This window comes from Drosophila yakuba, chromosome 3L (genome assembly GCF_016746365.2).
Source record: "Drosophila yakuba strain Tai18E2 chromosome 3L, Prin_Dyak_Tai18E2_2.1, whole genome shotgun sequence".
Taxonomy (NCBI): domain Eukaryota; kingdom Metazoa; phylum Arthropoda; class Insecta; order Diptera; family Drosophilidae; genus Drosophila; species Drosophila yakuba.
In genome coordinates, this window is record NC_052529.2 from 10,204,557 (window position 1) to 10,216,782 (window position 12,226).

Sequence of the window (12,226 nt, forward strand, 5' to 3'; positions counted from 1 at the left end):
CGCTAATCGCATTATGTGCAAACATTCTTTGTTTGTTTTTCATTTAACAAGTTTCTGGGGAAAAAAACCGCCAAAACGTATAGGAAAACATGATAAATGCTCAGTGACGGAGTAGGAGGAGCGTATATTTTTTTAACAAAAATATTTGCGCAATTCACACATCAAACGAGAGCAAAGTTTTTATGTTTTTGCTTTTATTCGGGAATGGAGTGGAGATTTTCTGTTTGATGTTGTTCACAGGCGGAAATTGCGCAAATTGTAAAGCGCCACTTTCCGGCCATTCTATCGCTCTCTCTCTCTTTCTCTTCGCCTATACCCCTCTCTATCTATTTGGGTGTCTGTGTGGCGGCATCCAATGGCCAGGCGTTAATTGAATTATGTTTGCTGCACAATTGGCCGCTGAAAGTGCAACAAAATTAAGAGTGACCTTTGAACATTTTTGATCAGCTGTTTAGGAAAGTGGAAAGTGGTTAAAAACTAGAAAATAATATTAATGCACCTGTCGCTAAAAATGACTGTGCAAGCAAAGCAAATTGTATGCTCAAATGAGCTGAATAAACAACGAATGAAATTGGCAAATAAATTAAATCAGCTGGAATCAAATTTCAAACGAATCAATTAAAGCACAAATTAATCGAAACACGACGATAAAAAATCAAACCAACACAATTTTTATAAATCAAGCAGCAATGAGAAATACAAAAGGATTTAATTTGAGCCATAAAGTTGTTTAATTGGTAATTGTTATACTAAAATTGAATAATGAAAACAATATGAAGAGCAAATCCGCATGTAATCCTATCACCATAAGTCCTTCCTCCTGAGTGGATCACATGAATGGCTTTGGCAGAGCTCACTTGACATTTGCCCAGACTTTATCGGGTTGTTTCGATCGCTGTTTTATTCATATCCTTGATGACCCCCGCACATAAGCAGGACGACGAGCTCATTACAAACAATCAAAAGGCAATAGCAGCCGGCCAAAAATTACACAGACCGCAGGGCTCATGGTTTGGGCCATAAAAACAAATAGGCCCGAATCACACACTACATATATGCATGTATGTATATCCCTATAGCGAACACACGCTTGTGAAGTGAGTGCCAAAAATAAATGAAACACTAAAACTTAATTTGGTGTTTATGTCGAGAGAGAGAGAGACGGAAATCGCAGGACGAACCCTAATGACAACTGCCGTCCTTTGTCTCTCGACTCCTTGGAGGATTAATAAACCAAGTTCCTGGCCAAAAGGGACCGCTAATGAACTGTGCCGTTAAGATCCTGTCTATGAACTTGAGCTTCAGCCGGCCAACGTGGCGTATGTGTGATGGCCCTCTGACGTCTGCCTTCTGTGGATTGTTGTGTTTTTGTTCCTCGTATAAATTATTGGCGCAAACAGAGCAAACATTTGGCACTGATTGCCAAATGCCGTTGGCAATTGTTTTCGCTCGGAGCCACATAAAAAATAATGAAGAAAAATAACTTAAAGCGACGGACTATAAAATAAATGATCCGGCAATGGGATCCGCCGTGTCTCCTCTTCCGCTCCACAATTTCCGCATAAATTGTGTGGAAATTTGCGGCCAGTTTAGCCTGCGGTCACATATATACATAAACAAAGCATATATCCGTTCTGTTTGCATATCGCCATATAGCCTGGCAAATTTGTCGGCCATTTGCATTTGACTTGACACAAGGCACAAGAAGCCCATGCTCAGGGTCCCAATCCTGTCCAAAGTTTTACTAGCCCATTTATTATGCTCCATGTATGACATTTGGGTCCTGAGAGATGCGGGGCTAGGCATTTGCGGCTGCGTTCGGGGAATTCCCACGTCCCCCGTCAAGGACAAATAAATCAAAGCCTGCTTTGCCATTTTATTGGAATTGTTGGCCAAATTTTATTTGCCCCACTCCACTCCACTCCACTCCAGTGTCCAGTGTGATCAAATGGATTTGTATTTTTAGCGCAAATTGCATAAATCAAAAGTTTTGCTTTGCCAATTTTGATTTTATACACATTTTGCCTTTTCGCTTTTTGCCATTTTGCGCTCTTGTTGCCATTTCTTTTGGGCCAAACTTTTGATTGCCTCTTAGATGCTGCCATGTCCGAGCTCCAGACTTTTGCCAGCCAGGGCGCTCAACTTCAAACACTTGAGAGTGCGGACAGAATGGGATTTGCTATGTTTCGCCGGCTGTAAGCTACTTTGTGACTTATGAATCATAATTAAATAAATTTCCATATAGCCTGTTGACACATCTGAGTGCTCATTAAACAGTCAAATGGCCAGCAGTAAATCAAGCGAGCTTTGTTTATTCTCTTCTCCCTCTGCCCCAGTAGCACACGCTTTCATAATTTATGCCCGCTTCCAACTAATATCACATTAACTTGTTTAAATTCAGCCACAATTTATGCAACGCACAGTCCTCCTTTAGGCCATAAATTGGCGCTTTCATTCAGCTCGGCCCATCAATTCATTTCCAACAATCAAGTTTGTGAAGCGTTCAGGGACGAACAGTCCATTGAATTTCCCTCTGAGCAACACGGAATTTGATTTGTTTTGATTTCGACATCACGGAATATAAATATTAATACCCCATTCACTATCAAGTGGAAAGCTTGAAGAGCTGAGAAATCTTTTACGACTTCATTAAACCATGTGGCACTATATTAATAGTTTTATGTTTATTTTAACGTGCAATGTATGTGCATGCAGGTATTTAATTTGTTGAGACATAAATTCCAAACAAATTGAACCAACATTTTTCTCATTTATTTAAAATAATATTTAAGGTAGCAGTATAAATTGGTTCCCTGAGCTGATAGGCATCGTCGTAAATAAAACGCACCCTATAAAGGAAAAAACATCCCCCACATCCATCAAAAGCCAGTAAAAACCAGCAAAAGCCAACATTGTTGTCCCAGTGCAGAGAAGAGAATAATTTATATCACTCTAACCACTGACATTACATTGTAAACTATTTTATTTATGCGGATATTTATGCTTTTATGAGCCGCGTGAAATATGTTGTGGGCCATGTTAGTTTTACACGCATTTAATGAGGGTCCAAAAACAGCAAACAAAAAAACGGCACTGTAGTGATTTTAATATTCAGGCAAAATGAACAAACTGAAAACGCACCAAAACGTAATTAGCACAAAAAATAGAGATATACATGAGCATTTATGAATATATGTATTTTCGGCTTGATAAGTTTATAATGGTCGCTTTTCGAGGTGCTGTCAACTAATTCCAGTTGAATTTTAATTAAGCCATAATGAATGTGGCCAGCATTAGTACGAAATTAATTATCGCAGCGGAAAAAATGAACAAAAATGCTGCCTATTTTTCTCGCTCGACTTTAATGAGCCTCGGATTTGACAAAGTAACGGCATATTAAACGTAGGCCTCATCGCGAACGGACACTAAAAATAATGCAGATCCAAGGAAAAACATTTTACATTTTCTTTTTCGGCCGCCGCGGCAGCATTATTAATAGGCACTTAGGGATTTCAGTGGTCGCAGCAGGGGGAGTGGTGGAAATGGAGGTCTCTATATTACGAGCTGATGAAGACACGTTTTTACATTTTGTATATTGACGTTAAAATTAGATGCCAACTTGTCGTCGTCTCGCTCGCTTTTTTCCCGTGCCCAAACAACGCGTATCATATTTTAGCTGCTGATGAGAATGATGATGGTTTTGGGGGCGGCAAGTGTGTGAGTGCCAGAGCTGTAGTTTCAGCCAGTTTATAGCTATTTTACAGGGTACTTACACATGGTGCTATTCAGTGGGCGCATCATTATTCCCTTAAGCAGTTTGCTTGTTAAGGAAAAACGTCTTTCTTAAACAAGTCTTCAACGAAATATACAAAGTACTGGGCTACACCTTTTACATTGTGTATGGCATCCTTTTATCTTTATTCTCCTTGAATAAATTCGAGATTTTAATACAATGCTATCTAGAATTTTCTGTTAAATTGTTATACTTATTTATGTTATATTTTTTCACTTACTTTTTATATATGTAAAGCTTTCGGCATCACTACCTCTCCAGGTGTCTGTGCTAATGCTAATGCGACTGTGAGATGATATATGACCGCCACGCACTGCGACACAAATCAACGTGTTAAATAGACTGTAAGTGCGCCTGCCACCCACTCCACCCACTCCAACCCTTCAGCTGGGTGTTATTTTTGGCACTCCCCACCCCTCTCCACTCTCCTAGAGCGTCCAAAATCGCTTCCCCTTGCCGCCCTGCTCCACGGGCAAATCCTGGTACTGCTCACCAGCCTTGCAGAGCGATGGATATTTGAGGTCAGCACCGGACTGGCAGCCGATGGCTTTCTCCTTGTAGATGGGCCAGTCGGGAACATAATTGCTGGCATAATTGCAGGCGAACAGGAATTGCGGATGTCCTGCGGGCTTCTCGAATCTCAAGGCGGCACAGCCCACAAAGGTGTTGTTGTCGCGGGCCATGACGGCGAAATTGCGCATGGAACTGGTTGGGAAATACATCATTTAAGAACAGGAATATAAACATAAGGAAACGAAACGCACTCTCCCAATTTTCCCTTGGGAAAACGCTGCAACTGCTCCTTTGTGATGTTGATGCTCTGATTCCACCAGCCGCCAATCGACTCCTTTACGAGGCACTCATCCGTGTGATTTTTCCCTTCAGGCAGCAGGGTAATGTTGATCCAGGCCAAGTTCTGGCCAGAGTTTTGGAACTCGGGAGTGTTGTGGCAAGGGTCGTACTGCAGGACACACTGCTGCACATTCAGTGTGGCCAGATCGGCCAGTTCTGCATGCCACTGCAGTGTGGCCATGCGATCGGGCTGTGGCAAAGTGGCGATTTTCCCAGCAGCAAGGACATTTCGCAGGGCATTGTGCTCGGCAAGGATCAGGTCCTGCAGGCCAGTGAGATTGACCAAATGGGCGCCGGCATCACACTGTTTGCCCAACTCCTAGAGCAAATAATACCACCATTGAAGGCAAACTATTAGGTCCAGGGTAACTTTACCCTTACCCCTTTGTTCTTGCAGGCAATGTGCTTTTTCAGCGAGGGGCACAAACCACTCTGGCAATAGTCCGTGGGGGCAGCGGTGGCATTGTCCTGGCTGAATGCAACCTGCAGGAATCCAAGGAGCACAAGGGCCACTGCCAACGCTGTAGACATGCTGCTGATACACTCTTTTACTGCTCGTTTGCCAACCGAGTTCCCCTTTTATACTGCCCAGAAGTCTGGCTATGTGGAGGGGAGACAACTGTTTCCCAATCGGAGCACTTGCCACAGCTGTTTTTGCCACTGCCACTTGATTCAAACTGAAACTGGGGCTAAGCCGGGCCAGCACAAACACAGCTAGTCGTCCGTAAATGACCAAGTTAAGACCTGGTTGCCAACTGGGATGACACCTGCTTCGATCCTATCAATGCCTGGTGCTCCCAGTTTCCCCCGCTTTCCCCGCTTTCCCCGCCGACTTATGCCACTTGACATATTATCCCACTTGGCATCCTAGGCAAAAGCAAAAAAAAACCAAAAGGAAAAAAAAGATGTAGAAAACTAAGAAATAGAAGCCAAATGAAAACGAATGCTTAAATCCAAAAAATTCCTTTCATAGCGCAATTTAAACTGCAAACACACAAAACGAAATGCAGGGAGGTGGGCATCCATTCATGGCAAGACCAAGAAAAACATAGAATGGCAAAAAGAAAATGAAAATAAGGGAGGAGAAAAAAAACCAGAGGGAAATGCCGCCATGTCCTTGTCGTTCATTTTCTACCTCAATTGAAATAGTTTTCTCCTCGGCTGCGAAATTGTTTGCTGTTGCTGCAACAGTTTTTCACTTTCATTATGGGACAGAAGATTACGAGGGTGGCTTTACAATGTTTTCAGAAATGCTCAAGCCTTGAGTCTTGAGTCTTAGGGAAACTCTTGATAGGTTTCCCAAGTAGTTCAATTATTTAATTGGACGGGATGCTACATAACTTATACTAAACTCAAATGCTTATGACGATCTAGAAATATTTTATAATTATAAAAAATAGGTTTAATTTATGAAATAGTTATCAAGAAATTGTAGTCAAAAGGGAGTACGTTTTATCACTTTTTATCACACGTTTTATCACTCTTTTTTAAAGCTGTTGATATGATTGCCTTACCAATTTTGTATTTGGAATTTCTATACTCCACTTACAGTAAATAGCTTTCTTTAAGGACTTCATATGTCTGCGGTATTTCCAACGAAAAGTCCACTTAATTTGAAGCCAAACGTAGCCGAAATTGTAAAACTAAAATGCTTGCATACTTCGAGCAGACTCAAGTGGCATTTTCGCATCAAAAATTAAGTAGAACTGCCAACTGGTGAAGCAACTCTTGCCACATAATATCTCATTCTGTTTCACAGAGCCCGCTTTCTGTTGGCCCCTTTCTCTGCTTTCTCTGCTTTCCCCGCTTTCCCCCTCACCCCCTCCTCCGCTATAAGTCTTCGGGTGTTTTTGTGTGCAACACGCAATGACAGTTCACAGCAGACAAAAGTAAGCCAAGTCCAAGTCCAAGAGTGAAGAGTGAAGAGCAGGAAAGAAGGCGACTTTGGTCCAGATAACAGCCAAAGATTTCTCTCTTTTTGTAAACACATTTAACCATTATTATTTATTATTACTATAGCCATTGTTGTGCCCGTAGCTCGGCAATTTCATTTCATGCTCTCGAGCAGAGGGAAACTCGAGAGCCAAAGGAAAGCGACACACTTGAGGGGTAGGAAAAAAAGAAAACAGGCTAAGGTCATCAGCTAAAGTTACCCAGTTAACTACTGGGGGGAGGAATGGGAAAGGTGGGTGTTGGGTTGGCCAGGAATCAGGTGAGCTGGTCAGGTAAAAGGCATCGGCTTACACTTGCTTTTCACTTAATTGGATTTGCCTTGGCAGCGTCTCCTTAGCCGGGCTAATAATTGCAGTTTGTAATTATTTTCAGCCCCTTTTGCCGTTCGAACAGCTCTGCGGGATTAGAGGGATGCACTTGCAAAATGTCAATTGGAAATTAAAACTTTCCACTTGCTTAAAAGTCGAGCCCAAAATTAAGAAGCCTTTAAGGGCGAGAAGAAGTTTGTGTACGAACGCGAAACAATTTCAATTTGGTTTCATTTCCTCACTCGCTGTTCGCTCAAATTTATTCACCCTTCCCGCGATCGAGGTTTTCCTTTGATTGGCATTGGGTGTGAGCAGGAAATTGAAATTCTCACACATTCGCACACACATTAGGTTGGAAGTTTGGGTAAAAGGCGCACTTGCCACTGGCACTTTGGCAGCACATATTTGCATATTTTAAGTAAAAATTTAAGTGTTAAGCAGCCACCTCTCTCCCATTCGCATCTCTCATCTGTGTTCAGCATTTCCTGAGTGTGCGGCATGTCAATAAAACAAAGAAGATGTCATTTACTCGCCAGCGTCACAGACAAAGTCTGCCAAACTCTGACTTCCTTCGCCCTGTTTCTCACAGTCCTCACAGGCTGTCACTTAAAATGCCCCACTCAAGTCGAGTCAACTCAATTCGTTTGTCCCATCGACGGGAGTTGTCGGGGCTCCAGTTTATGTCACGCATTATTAACACACGCCCCATCGGACGGGTTGCAGTGCAACGTGGCGTATGCGCAACGACAGCTCTCAGTTCTGAGTTCCGAGTTCTGGGTTCTGAGTTCGAAGGCAAAGTCTGTGCAACTCGGACTGGCTGCCAAGTCGTGAGCTGATTGCTAAACGCATTGCCAACGACTGCACTTGAAAAAGTTCTTTAGTCGGCTATGATTTGCGATGGAGTTGTGGAGCATGGTCGAACTGGGACTTAAATATTCATGGAAATGGCTAGATCGGAAGAGATATCGCCATAAAGATAGTGACTTTATGCAAATGGTTATCTGCGTTGAAAAAGAGTATGTACTTGCAGTGCATTTTAGGAGCCATTGGAATATTTGGAGCATGAGCGCTGCCCAATAAGCATATTAAGGAAAGGAAGATTTCCTTTTTATTAAAATTATACAATTTGTAGCCTAAACTGCTAAGTGACTGAATGTATCTGCCTTCCTTTTTGCTCAGTGTGAATAGCTGGGCATGTGTGGCTCAGATTTGTTTTCTCGCACAAGAAAAAGAGGAATCAGCAGTAGCAGCAATCGGAGGAGCAGCAAAAATATTGTCCTCGCCCTGCCCGTATTTACGTTTCATTTTTTGTTTTTAGTTTTTCAGTTTTTTGTTTTCCCCCACCTTTTTTGCACAACTGATTTCGTTGTCCGCCTGCGCTTATGCAATGCTTTTTGGCACGTTTCGCAATGCCGGGAACGTGTTGGTAGTTACCCATGTGTGTGCCTGTGTGTAGCTGTGTGTGGTTGTGTGTGACTGTGTGTGCATGGGTGTTGTGTGTGCATGCAGCTGTGCGGCACTTGCACTAATGAAAAAGTCCTGTGGTCCGTTCTTGCCACTTTGGTGCCACCTCTTGGTCAAATTCGCAGGAGTTGCTCGCTCAGGTGGGCGGGCAAGGTGAAGGATCCTTTAGCAACGTGTAACGAGTTGCGTTTCTTATCGAGCGGGACTGGTAATGAAGCATCTGCCAACTGAACAGAGCTTAAAGCTATCTACTTTACTTATGCCATACTGCCTCTTTTTCCGACTCTTCGGATTGTCCTGTCATGCATATTGATGTCATTATCCTACCTTGGCAACAACAAAAGCCTCACAATCGGCCTAGACAATGTCGGTTTTCCTCACGGAAAACTCTCGCCCCGCTCATTTTCCCCATCCCAATTGCAATAGGGGGAAAAGCAGGCAGACAGACACGCATCGCGGTATTTGCCACAAGCTCTTATCCGGTTGCTTGTAGACATTACAGGGCATTAACACTTAAACAAAAAATACTAGAAAAATTAACTATAATTTTGTTATAATGAATAGTTGCATACCAATTACTATGCTTATGCTTAAACAACATACATACAATTTATGCAAACATCCGTTTGCGTGTCAAACGAAGAGTGATTTAAATGGAATTTAGTTCATTACAAGACATTTATGTGAGTGCACCAGAACACACATTCCCAGAACAATATCACCCAAAAAAAAAAAAACAGAGTCCCCCAGCAAACAGTGCCAGCATGATGTCGTCGTCGTTGTCGTTGTTTCGATGTTGTCGCCGCGGTTTTGGGGACCCCTCTTTCCCTCTACGCCACTGTCTGCAGTGATTTCTTGCCAACTGATTTCGTGATTTTCGCAGGAACCACAGCACCACTTGGGTGCTTGGGTACTGCTGCAGGGGGAGTCATATCAGATATATCGCTTTGGCCATACTAGGCTGTACTGCCTAGCTGGCAGTGGCTTTTCGTACCCGGGAGTCTGCTCATTAAATACGCTTTGACAATCGCAGTGCTACGCTCCGCTTGTTTGATTGTGCGCCAGACAATGAGGAATCTGCTGTGCACGAGCTCCCGTTTTATATCAGACCCCTCCGCTGGGCAACATGTGTGGCACCATCCTAATTAGCCGACTGATCTTTAAATGCGAATGGACCATAGAGCAGCATATGGCGAGAGGAATGCCGCGCTGTTGCGTGTAAATAAATACAAAGTTTTAGACGAGTGTATAAACAAGTGGAGCTCCCCCACTGCATTTGCGCATAATTGTTATGTTGATTGCAAATTTGCAGCGCAGCGAAAGTAAATTCCCCAAACGCTTGCTAAACAACGCTGATGATGGCCAAATGGGGTGGTCTAGGGTGGACTGGGGTGGTCCAGGGTGGACTGGGGTGGTCTAGGGTGGCTCGCACAACTCGAGTCGCACTTTTGACATGCAAATTTTATGCAATTTTTATGTGCAGCGGGGTGCGAGGGGTGCGAGGGGTGAGAGGACAAATGTCAAGTGTTGTTTAACCCCCCGGTGACGATGTTGCCGTTGTTTCCGTCGCAGCTGCAATTTATAGTAATGCCGGCCCCACTTTCCCCTTGGTGCCTGTTGTAATTAATATAATTTCTGTTTTCATACGCATAAATTTTGAAACATATTCCCGGCCAGCTTTTCCTCTGCGTGCTGCGTGACTTTTAACGAGCGCTTGAAGCCATTTTGTACTGCAATTTGAGCTGCAATTTTTCACACTTGACAACTGACCAACTCAACTCAACTCGACCGTTTTTCTCCATTTCCCCCACACTCGCACACTTTTCTCGCTTTGATGCACTTTTTTCGTGAGCCGGAAAAGCCTTGGCAGCAACTAATTAAGAAAATATTTGCCAAGCTCTCTTGGCTGAGAGAAATTGGGTTGCTGTGGGACTGGGAAATGAGACGTTCACTCGGAAAAATTTCCATTTCTCGAAATGCAAAAATTATTATATACTAATCATCTAACAGCGGGAAAAAAGTTTGAATTAATTTTTTTATAGTAATAAAAATCTAAACATTTATAAAAACTACATTTTAATTATGCAAACAACACCCACTAGATGAAACAACTTGTATATATCTAAATCTAACAAAAACTGCGTTTGATGAAGTAGAAAATATTTCTCAAAGTGTAAGAAGGATATAGCCAAAAAGGCAAGCAATTGCCGCATTCCGTCTGTTGAGACTCGCTGCAGTTTGTATTGGTAGGGGAAAAGGGATTGGTTGCTGCTTTCACAGGATGCGAGCCCAGTACAATTCTCAGGAATCACAACGTTAACTGAAGTAGAAAATTCGGTCGCAACAAAATGAAGGAATTGCATCCACACTCTAACCAAAGCAATAAAGCGCCCAATTCCGACCTCAAGCTGGAATAAGTGTCCCCTTAAGTAGAAAATAGTTTGATTTGTAGTTCCTCGACGAGAAGTTGTCCAACTATCCGCAGATTAAAGACAAACCCTTTGCAGTTGCCCAGCACCGCAAAGGACGAAAGTTTCCACAAAGTTTTCCTCAAAGCTAATGTACCCCACTGGGATGCCCCTTTCCGAGTCGCTTGGCCTCCGGTCTGATTCGCTGCACCTCAGTTCACTCATCTTCTGCAGCCTTGAACTGGGTCAGTTGGATCAGGTGGGTCGGGTGGGTCGGGTGGTTCAGGTGGGTGAGGTGGTTCAGGCCAGGTGCGATTGCCCACCAGCGCATTGGGGAAAACTGGACTCGGATTGTTTGTACTTAATGTAATATTGGTGTAAGGTTCTTAAAGAAACATCGCCTTCTCAGTAAAAGTGTAAATAAATCCGTTCTGATTTAACATATTTCTAATGTAATAATATAATATATCTTAGTAAGTGTTAGATTCCAACATCGCACTTTCAGTGAAAATGTAATTTCTGAATTGCTGTCCTATTTCTTCTTGTGCATCGCTGATGGACACTGTTCATCAACTCAGAAATGCATTCCCCTTTCTCGGCCAAGAAGATGATGGGCCCCGAAAGTTCTCGGCCCGACTAAGTTATTCAAAAGCAGGGACCAGAAATGAAGCCATAGTCAAGGTCGCTGGCCAGGGAGTCTCATTTTGGGCGATGGCTCTGCCGCTGCCTTTGTGGCACATAATTTAAGGGGACCAGCTCGCCTTGTTCATGCAAATTGAAGTGCGTGGAGAGTGGGATAATGATATACACCACCAACACCAACACCAACGACAGGGGCGTGTTATTTGGTGGCTGGTTGGTTGGTTGGTAAATCCCTGGGTGGTTTCGGCAATGGCGTCAGTGTAAACAAGCCTGCCACATGCAGCGCCGCAAAAATTAATATTTGTATTAATAAAACCGTCGAAGGGAGAGGGACAAAGAGGGGGTGTTGGCCGTGTTGGCAGCAGATGTGCGGTCGTAAGTGTTTACATTGCATGTTTTGGATCCCAACACATTTAGTCAAGCGGACTAAAGTGGGGTCTTGTGCTGGGTGGGAGGTTGGAATTTTGTGCGGCGAGCAGAGATAAAACGAAAAACGTGCCAAATACCAAAATGCTTAGAATAGACGCCGAAACTTAAGCCATCCAACCTCCGCACCCCTTTGACAGCTAAAACATTGACCAAAAGCGCGATCGAAATCGCTCAGAAAGCGCCTGCAATTGAAGTCGTGCAGCGTACAATTCAATTAACAAAGTTTGCTCTTTTTCCCCTCCAGTCACTCCATTTTCTGGTTTTTTCCTATTTTTTTTTTATTTCCACTGCGTTCCTTTTGCTGCGTTGGCGGTGACGTCTCAATTTTTAGCCACCGCCAATGCCGCAGGCCAAAGAGGCAAAAGCGATTGGAATGT

General features: G+C 43.3%; 2 protein-coding genes across 11 annotated transcripts in view; both read right to left on the bottom strand.

The window, feature by feature from the left end:
* LOC6533572 (zwei Ig domain protein zig-8) overlaps nt 1-12,226 on the bottom strand; it is a 39,586-nt gene that overhangs the window by 15,187 nt on the left and 12,173 nt on the right. The gene's annotated exons all lie outside the window — the stretch shown is intronic.
* LOC6533574 (antigen 5 like allergen Cul n 1) lies at nt 3,888-5,206 on the bottom strand. Of its 3 annotated transcripts, none has more exons than XR_006245176.1 (4): nt 5,027-5,206; nt 4,558-4,964; nt 4,014-4,498; nt 3,888-3,925 (listed from the first exon to the last, which is right to left on the bottom strand). XR_006245176.1 is itself a non-coding variant. In XM_043207009.1 (3 exons), exons 1-3 carry the CDS (start codon nt 5,174-5,176, stop codon nt 4,222-4,224), a joined length of 834 nt encoding a protein of 277 aa, XP_043062944.1. In that variant the 5' UTR covers nt 5,177-5,206; the 3' UTR covers nt 3,888-4,221. The 3 variants fall into 3 exon arrangements, 1 of the variants encoding a protein (XP_043062944.1); XR_006245175.1 differs by having other exon boundaries at nt 3,888-3,959; XM_043207009.1 differs by having other exon boundaries at nt 3,888-4,498.

Bases quoted from the DNA above. Each gene is read 5' to 3' on its own strand.
- LOC6533574 (XM_043207009.1), bottom strand. From the start codon at position 5,176: ATGTCTACAGCGTTGGCAGTGGCCCTTGTGCTCCTTGGATTCCTGCAG. The intron at 4,965-5,026 runs GTAAGGGTAAAG...TATTTGCTCTAG, and splicing joins TTGCCTGCAAGAACAAAGGG to GAGTTGGGCAAACAGTGTGA. The intron at 4,499-4,557 runs GTGCGTTTCGTT...TTTCCCAACCAG, and splicing joins CCCAAGGGAAAATTGGGAGA to TTCCATGCGCAATTTCGCCG.